The sequence below is a fragment of the Seriola dumerili genome, unplaced genomic scaffold (genome assembly GCF_002260705.1).
Source record: "Seriola dumerili isolate Sdu_G_001 unplaced genomic scaffold, Sdu_1.0 BDQW01000442.1, whole genome shotgun sequence".
Classification (NCBI taxonomy): Eukaryota; Metazoa; Chordata; class Actinopteri; order Carangiformes; family Carangidae; genus Seriola; species Seriola dumerili.
Genome location: NW_019174697.1, coordinates 149,389 through 163,120, shown reverse-complemented (window position 1 = coordinate 163,120; position 13,732 = coordinate 149,389). Strand labels below are relative to the sequence as shown.

The 13,732-nt window shown below is 36.3% G+C and overlaps 1 protein-coding gene across 1 annotated transcript; it reads left to right on the top strand.

Annotated features, from left to right (window-relative positions):
- Nucleotides 1-2,432: 2,432 nt before the first annotated feature.
- Nucleotides 2,433-13,593, top strand: plgrkt (plasminogen receptor with a C-terminal lysine). Its single transcript, XM_022762171.1, has 5 exons — nucleotides 2,433-2,570; nucleotides 2,981-3,091; nucleotides 11,001-11,131; nucleotides 11,713-11,822; nucleotides 12,329-13,593. The coding sequence occupies exons 2-5, from the start codon at nucleotides 3,011-3,013 to the stop codon at nucleotides 12,454-12,456; spliced, it is 450 nt and encodes a 149-aa protein (XP_022617892.1). The 5' UTR covers nucleotides 2,433-2,570; nucleotides 2,981-3,010; the 3' UTR covers nucleotides 12,457-13,593.
- Nucleotides 13,594-13,732: the final 139 nt, after the last annotated feature.

The following is a 13,732-nucleotide window of genomic DNA, read 5'->3' as shown; positions in this document are numbered from 1 at the left end:
GGACTGTTTGGCAGTTTAATCTGTGCAAATTCATCATATTTTATAAATTTATATGTTTTGTATGTAAAATCTTAATCTGCAAAGTAAGAAAAGTAGCAGAAAATTGTGATACTCAAGGAAAGTACAATTACTACAAAATTCACAAACACAAACCTTGAGTAAATAGCCTATAAGTCACTTTCCAGCTCAAGGTCTTCTTAATCTGCTTTTGCAGGCCCTTTCAAACACATTTCACTGTCTTCATCAGTTCCTCCGCAAAACAGCTAACTTCCTTTTCTGTCTTTCTCCAATGAAGTGCGCCAAGGTACCGTAAGAAAACTTGAATTTTCAGTCAGTATCAATACGTAAATGTGGTTCAAAGACAATACCAAAGATAAACAACAACAGTATTTCCAAACACCCAACACGGATATTCATGTACATACAACAAGTCAACACGTCATTTGGCAAAGGAGGAAATTTGAATGGAAGAAACTGACATACAACATATCAAACACAATTTCCATCACAAAGTTACCAGCCAGGTGGAATTACTACATTCAAGGGGCAGATTTATCCAACAATTCTACGAGAAATGACAGGTTGCACTGTCCTATCCACAGTATGACTGTATGAAACCTTTTGTGGGTTTTCCATCTGTTCATTTACTGGCGGTCCTCAAATTCTGTGCGTGTTCAGACATGACATTTTTGTAACAAGTATATATAACAGCAGCACACGTCTGATCTTATCGCTGTTGTTGCTGAGTTTATGTTTGCCAAATATGAAATGGATAGTCTCCATCGTATCCTTTGGGAAAATCAGAAAGTCTTATGGACTTTACTATATCACTCATAGGTAAAACAGATTGAATACCTGGATAAGGTTTGTGACACAGATCCCATTCAAATAACCTTTTTTTTGTGATGTTCAACACTGGTCTATGAGGCTTTGACAGTGCTAAAACATTCATTAGGCTTATGTATGCAACTGCAGGGATGAAACCAAGATGTTAAAAATACCGAGAGGAGAAGACTCACTGTGAGACATCATGCTTTTCATAACATTTGAGAAAATATAAACTTTCATCCAAAATCAATCATTTTGTTCAACATGAAAAAAGACATGAACACATTGGACAACGTGTGTTCTCTGTGGCAGTTATTTACACAAATACTCTATACCATGATGTTGTGGCTTGCATATGTTGAACGAATATTTGACTTATTTATGTTAAGGTTAATAATGAACCTAAGAAGTTGTAAAATCAGGAGTTGTCTGTTCAGGAAAGAGAGAGTTGGCCAGGGGTCCCCAAAGCTGTTGTGATGCTCTGATGAAAAAAGATAGCTTGGCTTGATATGTTTCACTACAGCATGAAGATATCATCTGAGTCCAATGCACTTTCACTTTTGACTTACTGTAGTGTTGCCCCACCTGTTAAGGTACAAAGTCCATCCATCCATGTAACAGCTACAGTATACCACTTACCTCCACAGCCAACAACATCTCTTCTCTGCTACATTATCAAAAAAATACATTTTCATTCCAGTACACTTTTGAGTATATCAGAAGTAACTTTGCAAAGTAATATTTTATATCAAGAACATTATTCTGCTTAAACTAACATAATTTACATGAAAGAAAAGTGGTGTCACTTGAAAGAGGCAGTCGGTCAGTCTATAGCTTTACAAATCAGTTGGATTAGCAGATAAACCTGTTAATGCAGAGAAAACCAAATACTCTACTGTTGAGATTTTCTCACTTTTTTTTCACAGGTTATCAGTTTTCCTTAAATTCCATACACCCTCTTGTGACCCAACATTTTCATAACATCATATTTTTATTATGAAGCACCATCTTGGTTGATCCAGAGTTTGAATTCAGCATAATTCAAAGATTTAATTCCAAGATTATCCTTCTAATTTCATATCTAATTACATTTAAGTCAAAATGCAAACAAACAAGCAAATGATTGCAAAACAATCAATACAGACTTCTGAGATACCCAAAGTGTCCAACAGAGAGAGCCATTTCTCAACCAACTGCAACCAGCCTGGGACCATAGCCAGTGTGAAACACTATACCTCTGTACCACAATCACTATTTGTAAAATGTGTCTTTCTCAAACCGACTTCACTTCACTTAGAGCAGACCCCTGTTCATAATTTTGTGATCTCCTTTGAATCATGAATTAGATTTTTAGATTTTAGATTTTAGATTACAGCTAGTATCATGGTGAAAAATCACCATGATACTAGCTGTAATGAGTTTACAACTACTTATTTTGGTGGGAGGCTATTACTATAATACACCTGTCAAAAAATTCGTTTTGATATTTGTAAAAAAAAAAAACCTTGCTGTGGTGGGGGGGTTTTTTCGTTTTATTTTGAAAGTCTTACCGGATGTGTAGTGTTTATTTGTTCCTGCTGGTGCCACATGACAATTGAGAAAGGGTGGAGAGGAAGTTAGCTGTTTCACAGCGGCGCATGTACACAAGTTCTGATAGAGACATGCCCTTGAATCCTTGGTAGCACTGCTTTTGTGACTAGTACCATTACATTATTTAGCTTATCACCTTCAAAGTGTATTAGGTATGTAAAGTTTTCATTTTTAGTCAGCCAAGCCACCAGTCACAGTTAAAAACGAAGCTTCTTATCAAGTGAAACACGAGAAGCTATTTTATTAAGGAATATTAGCACATATTGTTAGCTAAAAGCACAGAACTGTGTGTCAAGTCTTTTAGTCTACGTATTGCTGGGTGCTAGCAAAATGTGCATGTTAGACATTAGCATGTAGTTATAACATGAACAGAAGCATTTAAACGGAGCACAGAAACAGAGTATGACTTCAGTGTTACAGTACAGTGAAACACTGGCAGCGCCTCTATGTCAAACAAATGAAATGTTAAACCTTTACACATTAAAAAGTATACGTGTCTGTAAGCTTCGTATGTTATCTCATGTTGTGACTGCAGCGTAATTTTGAGTTATTGTGTCTGCAGGTAAGCCGTAACAACCACCACCAAACCACAATGGGGTTTCTACTGTCTAAATCCATGGATGCAAACTTGAAAAAGCAGCAAGAATTCATGCTCCACAATTCACGGCTGCAGGTGAGTGAAGATGTCCTTTGCAATGCACTTATGTCTTAATTCATGCACCTGAAGTCTTGTGGTACCTGTGTCAGGTAGAACAGTGAAATGGGTGTTGCAGCACTAAAGGCTTCTCCTTTCTATCTTTAAGATTTAAGGTTTCAGGTGACACTTTACTTAATTTTTAATAATTTACATTCTTATTGTTTTATTTACTTGTCTCATTGTCAATTCCTACAGTTTTACATTGTTACTTTCAGCTTATCTTAATTGATATAGCCATGTTTTAATTTGATTTTAAATGCATCTGCATTCATTATGTGTCTGTACCTAGGCACCGTTGAAAATGAGGGTTCTCTCTCAGTGTCTTTCAAGGTTGTAAATGAATGAATGAGTGAATTAATATTCCTAAAGTAATATCTGTTTAATCAAATTACCAGACGGCAAATGTGTGGTTATGTAATATTCCAATGGAATCCAGCAATTGTAGCTGTGAACCCAGTCCACATGGACCAGAGCTCTGGCAGTTTGTTTCAGAAAACAGATTCTGGCTGTCACGTTCATCTGCCTTTACTGTCTTTTCAACCTCGCTTTCTTTCTTTCTTTCTTTCTTTCTTTCTTTCTTTCTTTCCTTCTTTCCTTCTTTCCTTCCTTCCTTCCTTCCTTCCTTCCTGAATCACACAATATCAAAAACAAGGATACAAGTTTTAGTTTAAATCTCAGCATTTCCATTTAGAGACTGCAGGTTTTATTGCACTCATTATTTTTTTGTTTTTTTTCTTTCAAATGAGGGATTGTGTTTTTTCTTCTCCTTTTTGGGGCCAATTTGTTGTGATTTATTTGTGCCTCCAAGCTGCTGAGCAGCAGGTGGGATGTGTGACTGTCATAACACCAATGACATTATCCTACTCACACCCAGGAGGTTTGTTGTCTTGCCTGCCCCTTAATTTTCTGATGCCCTCGCAGCTGTAAATGTGGTAGATGATGACTAATATTATTCAGTGATGGCAAATGTTTGGCAATTGAGTTTCAGAGCGCCCTCATCTGGGTCGTGACAATGACTCACAGGTGAATATTAGGTACATCTTTAAGCATTGCCGTAGTAGGTCCACATTGCTTCATTGGCTTAACTTAATACAGATAGTTTCAGATTTGTGATTCACACTCATGGTAATTTTTGAGACATTTCTCATTTTACAATTATCAGTCAGCCTGCTTAAGAAATATTGATAACTTATATTTCAATTTGAATACATATAACCTTTCACATCTGAATGAAACATACATTGATGACTTACATTACATACAAAAATCTTCAGTGTTATTTAGGGTCAAATACCGCCTGTAGCAGAAAATAATTTTTATGCTTTTTTCACATTCAACATTCAAATTGTATTTTGACATCACTAAATTTAATGAGGAAGATTGACCCTAGCAATTTCAGAATATCTATGAAGCATCACTGTTACCTCCCACTACATTAAAATGTCAAAGATGATTGCTTTCCAGTGTTTTCAAGGCACATCAGTCATAGCTAATTGATCCTTGCCATGCTCTTGCCTTGTGGACCTTTAAGTAAAAGTCGCTGGGCATTGTGTTTGAATCACGAGCCCATCTTAAACATTACTTGAACATTCACTGGATATGGGTTTGCTTGTATGAGTCATATCTTGAGGATAAATGGCAGCTCCTAAATGACGTAAATTATGTTTTTGCTCACTTTATATTTAAAAATAGGTCTTGATTGATAATAATAGGGTTGTGCTTTTTATTCACAGTCACTTAACTTGAGTGGGTTTGAGTGAAAAGCAGGTGAGCAAAGATCTTGCAAGGTTTTCGATTAGTTTGATTTAATTCGTTGGTTTTTCACCACTGGGATCAATTTCTAGAAATAATGTAAACACCAGATCACAAAATAAATTGTTTCTTTAGCCTTTTTCAAAAAACTAACTAATCTAACCAAAGCTAAAATAAAATACCAAACATACGTATGTGAGTATAGTAAAACAATAATGATGAAAAATGCCAAGTTAGAAGGTGGATTTGTACACAACTCTCACTTCTACAGATTCAGATATTCTGATATTTGCTAATATTTCCTGTAGTTTTGTTTGGTTGGGAGAAAAGGTAAAAGCCTCTGGTCAGATGTTTGTAAAACCCTGGAACACAACAGAAAGTCCAAATTTGGGCTGCTGCCACATAGTGTCTTGTTGGTAATTGATGATAATCATAAAATCAATTCTGATAGGCACTGGGAGTGTGTATAGTGGATAAAAGAGAAGCTCACGATCTGATTCTAGTTAAAGCCTGGTCATGATCAAAAGAAAAAAGAGCAAGGACCAAGAATGGCACCTTTTTTTGTTGCTGCTTCAACTTCAAAATGTTTTACATCCAGTATTATTTCTATTAGTAATTTAAACATACAATATACATTACAAATGATGCACAACCTCCCTCCACCCCCCGGTCCGTGATGGTTTGTGTATATCAGTTTTCCAAGTATTGGCCCATTCTGTGTAGCTTCCAGCCTTTTGAAAATGTCAGTGAATTTCCCGCTTACGTGTCAGCTCTGCTCTTACCTTGTCACCTTCTGAGTGGACTCACTGTGGCTCATTTCTTCCTTTCACTTTTTCTTTACTACATTTTCCAGTCAGTGTCTCACAGTCATCTGCTGCTTGTCTAAACCTGCCCCAGATCTTTTGGTCATCCCTTGTGATTTCACCAGGAGACATGATGTCTTCTACTTTTAAAGTACACATAGGTAAAGGTAACACGCCATGTCACCTTGGTAAATAATTCAGTTTGTCATACAAAACCTCATAGTCATCACATGAATATGAAAATATGATAATTAACAATAATACCAGGTAATTCACTGTTCAAATTCCCTGAACTATTTTTGACAACATGTTTAATTTCGCTGTTATGGCTGGGGTATTGAACCTCACTACTTTTTTCGTACCAAATTAAATATGTCTGTAGTATCAAGTATATAGGAGACAGTGGATTTATATTTCTGTTTACTTAATCTTTTATCAGATAGTTCCTGGTTAAATTCAATTAAATCAAGACTTTGCCAATTTTAGACAATTGTATTTAGACAATGTTGTAATATGGCTGCTCTTTTTAACAACATTTAACTGTTGTTTGGCTTCGTCTGTTAAATGAATAAAAAGGGTTTAATAGATAAACAGGTTTCTATATCATTTTGGTATTAATACCAAAACTCAGCATTTTTATCTGAAATTGCATAGGAAATTTTGAAATGATACCCAAATTCTAGTCCTGTGGACAGAAAACACAAATTGTCTGGCAAAGCAATCTTTTTTTTTTTTTCTTTTTTTTTTTTCTTTTTTTTTTTACAAATCCAAAATCTATGATTTTCACCTAATAATTTGGATATTGATACTAGCATTCGTGTTCACATCTGAGGTTGGAAGTAGATTTAGTAGCTGTGCGTGTCTGTGGTTTTGATGAGTTGTTTCCGTTGATAAGAACTGTTTGTGTGAAGTAGCAGATGGAGCAATTGATGAGGACTTGCTTTTTGATGCTTTGATGTTAGGGGAGTGTAGGTGGGGCCCACCACAGAGGGCGTTGAGTTTCCGGATGGTGGAGAGCTTCTGCTGGCAGAGTTTATGATTGGAAAATAATGCAGTCTTTATAGTCAATTAACCTAACACTCATGTTTATAGATTAATTTGTAATTTAGCCAAAAAATGTCAAAAATATTGGTGTATGGCTGTCACAAATTAACCAGAGACAAGCATTACAGCATTCTTGGGGGTTCTTCAATCTGTGAAGTCTTTTGTATAAGGTGTGTTTGGGTGACTGTTGGAAGACAGGAAAAGTGCAGCCATCACCCAGTTGATTAATGTGTTTTTTGGGGGGGGGTTTTGTGTGTTTGGAAAACATTCTTTTTGTGTTAGTGAGCACTGCGTGAATTGGTCATTTTGTAGTATATTCTTAACATCTTGTTAAAATTGGTGATCTGAAATAGCCCATCTTGAACAGTCAATCTCAACTCCTTGCCCAATAGAAAAACAAATGACAGATCACAGTATGTGTTTCATCCATATTTATATACTTTTTATATTATACCCCCACTAAGCAGGTTCCATGTTTCTAAACTTCTTTTTATCTCCACCGGAATATTCTACCCCCTTTTTTTTTTTTTATAAGAAATTTTTTAAGAGGGTGACTCAAAGTGTTGGATAATCGCAGTGACGGGAATTGGGTAGTTTCCAGGTAGTTTATTAAGTTCCAACATCCAGTATCTCTCGCTTCCTTCCTGTTTTCTGACCCAGATGAGAGAAGGGGTGACTTCACAAAAGGTGACGTCTCTGTAACTGTCACCAGAAACCATTTGTTACACATTTCTCACTCATGAGGACCATAGAGGCCCTGGGAATGGATGTGTAATTTCCCCTTGCTGTCCTTTGTAAGGGGTCTAATCAAAACATGATTAAACTCTTGACTCACCTGCTGCATTTGGTTTCTATTTCAACTTTGTCTAAGGAGGAGTCCCTGAGTTCACTATCCAAAGAACTGTTCCTGTGAGTTCCAGTTCTTTGAAAATTTACTCCACTGAGACTCTGTCTCTTGAATATGAAACACTCACCCCTTTAAAAAGTTTGTAGCTTCCTCCTTTCTGGAGAGGGTAGTAGTTGTAGTAAGCTTGGTTACAGCAGTGGATTCCAAATAGTAGCAAGTTTCACAATGATCAAAAGTATCAGAATGTGTATAGAAACTTTTCCACAGAAATTCATACCTGTGTTCCTGGACTATGATGTGATGATGTCTATGAATGTCCTTCTCTTTATTGTTTTCATCCTAAATGTGTTTTTAGTTTTAAGTTGTAAGGCAGCATTTTTGTGATAAATATGCTATATAAATAAAGTAGTGCTGTAACTAATGCTTATTAATATGTCAATTATATTAAATGTTACTAGGTAGGTTTTAGCCACCTACATGAAATACAGTGGACGATGGAGGAAACTGCTTTTTTATCTGGCTGTATCAACTTTACTCTATTTGCTTTATTTAGCACATAGGGCGAGCAAATTTGTGAGTACTTGACCCCGTCCACCAGGCGTATCTATCTACAGTAAATAAACATAAACATTCTGTGCCAACTGCTGGGCTCAACAGGTTTTACATGACAGTCTCAGTGCTGAAATTTGCAAAAGATGAGCAGCAGGCTAACAGATAAACATTGGAGCTCACTAGACGTGGTGACTCTCAGGGAGTTGTGACGTTTGTCTTGCTCAATAAAGTGAAAGTTGTGTTCAGTTCTGCTAAATAGCCAGTTTCAGGAAAATGTGTATGGACCTATAGAGTTTATCTACAGCAACTATAGCTGCTGTAGATAAATTGTATGTTATGAGCTTCTGGTTGTGTTTGAATAAAAGGAGTCTTTTATGTTCACAAATGTTGATTGAACTCTCCATAATCAGTCTAACAGCACACTTAAAAACTATGTTGGATTTAAGGGTTGATTGTGCGTCATTATCACAAGTGCTTTTTATTGTACCTTTACCTGCCTGTGACGTCTCAGCCTCATTACAGCTCAACCCTCCTGAGCTGTTTCCTAATTTTAGGCCTTTCCTTCTCCTCTGTGACATTTATTAGTAGCCAAGTACTTTAGTCAGCAAATCAACTTCATCAACACAACTTGAAATTCTTCACATAACAACAGGAGAACAAATTGTGGCATGTTTTAACCATCTATGATATTTGATTAGATTTTCTGTTTTTAGATTTGCCCAATGAATGTGTTAGAAATATAGTATGCAAAACCTATATAGCCCAATTAAAGAGTGATAAATTATATAGTATATATACAGTATTATATATATGTTATAGTATTTTATTAGATTTTGTTCACCGGGGAGACAGGACTGAACTTTTCCCTGTTTGTGTATGCATGTATGAGTCTCTTTATACAAGAATGAATTAAATAAAGAAGTGCTGTATCTCTTCCCCTTGGTTATTGATAGTGCATGAAGTCAAATAATACCTGTAACTCATGAGAGCCTGACACCAACACTAAGACCATGAAACTAGAATTACAGCCTTGCAGCTGTATGCCTGTTACATCTCTGTTTATCCAGAGTCACATAGAATTTTAACCATTTGTCAAATGTTGTCATAACATAAGTCTTGAGCAACCGCTACAAAGTGTTTTCTGATGTCACTGTGATGTTGACCTTTGACCACCAAAGTCTAGTCAGTTCGTCCTTGAGTCCAAATGGACATTTGTGCAAAAGTTCCTTCAAGGCGTTACAGAGATATTGTGTCCACTAGAATGGGATGGACCAACGTATGTACGCACAGACAACCCGAAAACAATTTTTATCATAGAAATATGGACCATTATCACTCCAGTCATATAACTGATTCTGTCAACTAAAAGCTGATGACTTGTTGCCAGCATGGAGACAATTTCTCATGCCCACTGTAAAGCGCTGTGGTCATACTTTCCATTAGTCGTCCTGCTTGACAAGTTAAACACATTTGATGCTGGGTGTTGGTCAATGTGAAGCCAACTCCCTCGCTGTTAAATTAACTCTGATTTGTTGCTCTTCATCCTCATCCATCTTCTCTTCACCCTCAGTTAAGCCCTAATTCTTCCTCATTAACTTATACTTGGTAGATTTTTTCTATATTCAGTTCACTACATTGAGCTTTTTCCTTGTATCTTGGGAGGATGCAGAGAAGGTCAAATTTCAGTGGCAGCCAAAATTGAACATCGTTCTTCTCTAACTTTACAGTAAGTGTAATAATGTGCACTGTAACACTGCATGGCCATTACTGTGGGCAGAATGTATGAACTGCATATTGTTTGTGAAATGTCCCATAAACCTATTTGCAGTCTTTAGTTCGTTACTTTCAATTATTGTGGCATAAGTGTTAAAGTGTTCTTAATTCATTCATTTGCTCAACATCTTCATCTATTTCCTTCATATGCAAACCTCAAAACTAGACATTTGAAGAGGCAAGTCTCCATTAGTCTCTGTTTAACAGGCTCCACCTATTTAATTTCATTCACTTTGGCTTCAATGCCATGTAATGTTCTGCCATTAACACAGATATACAGAATTGATCGTGAATATGGGCAAAAAGTCAGAAATCTAAATGCTGTTTCTCCGACATGCTGTAATTTATGTCATTAACTTATGTCATTGACTCACTTGAATGGCACTTTTTTTGGTCTTTTCTTTTTAACCTTTGCATTATCAGTGAGTTGGTGTCACTTTCTTGTTAAGTGGAAACAAAGGCTCATCTTTGACACATTCACTTTTTGAGAATAAAGGCTTTTTAAATGAGAATGTCACTTAGCTCAATAGCAGTTGCTATGCAGGAAGCGTAGATTTGTGTGCATATACACATGAGTGTGTGTTAAACAGGAAACAGCAGACAAAAGACTCATCTGACTGCAGTGCTTCAGCATGGATACAGCGTCTCTGAGACCTTTGTCACCCTTTGTCTCACTGCTTTGATATGCAGTCACACTGATACATCCAATATATCGCAGCCATTGCCATTTTAATTGCATAATGTGAGCAGATTTTATGTTCAGCATACTTCTTTTCTTTAGTATTACTTTGATTTATTTTATTTGATATACAGTATAACAACTTCTCGAGACTTCTGCATTGTATGTTTGACGTGTCCTTTCTTTGCCAACACAAGTACAAGTCACCAGTATCTTAACGTTTAAGTGATGCGATAATGAAATATCATCCAGTATCCCTTTTTTCTGCAGAAACACATGACTTAAATAAATACATTATGCCCTCAAATTTTGTTTATTAAAGAAATGGGAACGGAATACGTACTGAGTGAGACATTATACAGTTAAAAAATAATCTTCTCAGTACTCTCCTGTGTGTGTGTGTGTGTGCGCGTGTTTTCGTTTGCATTTGCGCAGATGGAGCGTCAGATCCTGATGCAGAACCAAATGAGGGAGAGACAGATGGCTATGCAGATTGCCTGGTCCAGGGAGTTTCTCAAATACTTCGGCACTTTCTTTTCAGTGGCTACAGTGGGACTTACTGTAGGGTGAGTTTTGTAACAGCTCATTAGGGTCACCTCAGAGGTATTTTGTTTATAGATAAAATTCACTGTGTGTGTGACCTTTTTCTGGTTTTTAGTAATAATACACAGTGAGAGAGCAACCTGTACTGGCCCATATATGACAGCTGTGAAGTGTGATCCTCACTCAACTGAGTCTTCACAGCTCCAATATTAAAGTCATCACACTTTGTAGTCCAGTGGCCTTTACTGGTGTAGCTCTATGTGTGACGTTTTGTAAGTGTTTTAAGTGTGACACAGTAGCCACATCAAGTTTAACTATGTAGACCTTTAGTTATGCTAAAAGCCACAAGCCACCTACAGGTGGCGCTATGGCAACATGACACATTTAAATGGCTCGAGCTGGGTCATCATGAGTCTGACTCACTCACTTCCAGGATTTATGTGTTGTGAAAATTTAAAAAAGTCAACATAATGGTCTACTGTGTTACTTATCTTAACCTAACTTAATCTTCTTTTACTGAAATATAACTGAGTGCTGTTACTTATCGTTTTATCACATGTTGACAGTGGGAAGTATTCATATTTAATTGTCTCTGTCTCTTCAGGGCCGTTAAAAGAAAGAAACCGGTCCTGTTGGCTCCCATCATTCCTCTTGGCTTCATATTTGCCTACCAGATGGACAGCGCCTATGGGACACTTATTTATCGAATGAGAGGTAAACTACACAGTCATCATCAGTATTATCAGTATTCACCCACATAAACAAAGCTTTAATGTCGGCCAGAAAAAACAAGCTTTATCCACTTGCTTCACATTTGTAATTTTTAGCTGTAAATACTTTTAAAACCTTATTCTGAGCAATACACAGCCGCTTAAAAAAACTACAAACGATTGATAGTTTCCACAAACACAACACAAAAAGCAACTTGAAGCTTTGATGATTCATTGGATTTTAGCCACCTTTAACATCCAAAATTTATGATAGTTGTTACACTCATATCCACAATTATCACAAAAAGTTTATCAAACAAAAATATCTTTATTGTAAAAGTTCATTCTGCTGCAGAATTACACTAACATTGGTCAGGCATTAATACTGCATATGTAATATTTAAACGTGTGTATTCCCAAAATATACCTACATGCTGAAATTAGTAGTTTCACAAACATACATTTGCCGCATTACAACACATTGTATTTGTTCTTCCATTACACCTTTAGGGGAGGCTGAGAGTATAATGGCGTCTGAACATGACCGTCTGGACTTGCCTCTTGGGACTCCAACCTTCGATAGTATAGAGAAGGCCCGCCGCGCTAAAAACAGCCTTGCCTCCTTCTTGGAGAAGTGACGTGTTGGTTATTTGAGAGAGAATCAGAATCGTCCAGTCAGTGCATTCACCCATGCTGCTTTCACACAATTATGAAAAAACAGTCAATTACCATTTGCCTTTTTCAAGTTATTGAGTCTGTGGTTTGCACTAATTCTTTATCATGGACCTCACATCAAATTAGTCTCAATATAGATAAATATAAAGATAATGATGATGATGATGATGGTGCTGTTCTTGTGGTTATTGTTGTTAGAAGTGCATCAGCGGCCAAACTATGAATGAGATACATAATAAAGCAGATAAGCTGATGCAGAATTCCAGTCCAAATACTTAGTTAGTAATACAGTGCTGTGGTATATCATGAGTATATGCATCAGTTACTGTATGTTCAAACATTTATACCATATACCGGATACCATGTTACACATCATTACTCATCACTGTTCATCATATTCTTTCTTCTAAAGCTGCATCAAGTAATTTATGACAACTGGAGGGCAGAGAAACACACAAACAACAAACAGTAACATAAGCCTTAAAAAGTCTGATGCAGTGGAAACCGCTTATAGTGATCACACTTGTCTGTCAAATCGATCACTGTGAGCAGATAATTATTATAACCAATGCAAACCTTTGCATTACACACACTTACATGTAGTAAAATTATGTTGATATAAGCAGCTGATTACTGTGTTATAATATAATAATTAATAGTTAATGTTTCGGGGCAAGTAACTGCTTCACTTGCTTGTCACAGCTTTTTTGCTCGAACAGATTGGATAATCAAAGAAGCTAGAGTGCGAATCAAAATGGTAATATCAAAAATATTACCTAATGGAGCTTTAATTGTAAAGATTCTCAGTACAGCAGAGATTTGTCCTGACAACATGAGAGATTGCCAGTACTCCAAACTATGTTACTAAAACTTTTGCTCATAATAACTAAAAGAGACGGTTTAACTTGCCACAATTGAGGTTCATGCCAAAGCCATAGTTAGCATTTGTGCACCTGTAACTTTTAATATTTATCATCATGTTCATAATAAATGGATGTAAAATATTACAAGGTGCTAATATTTATGCGTTATGTATTTAGAATAATTTTATCTCATGTTTGACATCATTGAAACTATATTTGTGAATTCAATAAAAAGAAATATTGCAAAAAAATAATCCTTTGTGACGAGGTGTTACTGTGATGCAAAACACAAAAGCCAATAGCCTTTATAAACACCAAACCTCTTTTTTTCTTTAAAAGCCTAAAGCACTTAAAATCTTAATATCTTCCTAGTGAA

Coding starts and splice junctions, on each gene's coding strand:
- plgrkt (XM_022762171.1), top strand. CDS start 3,011: ATGGGGTTTCTACTGTCTAAATCCATGGATGCAAACTTGAAAAAGCAG. Junction 3,092..11,000: donor TCCACAATTCACGGCTGCAG/GTGAGTGAAGAT, acceptor GCATTTGCGCAG/ATGGAGCGTCAGATCCTGAT. Junction 11,823..12,328: donor ACTTATTTATCGAATGAGAG/GTAAACTACACA, acceptor TTACACCTTTAG/GGGAGGCTGAGAGTATAATG.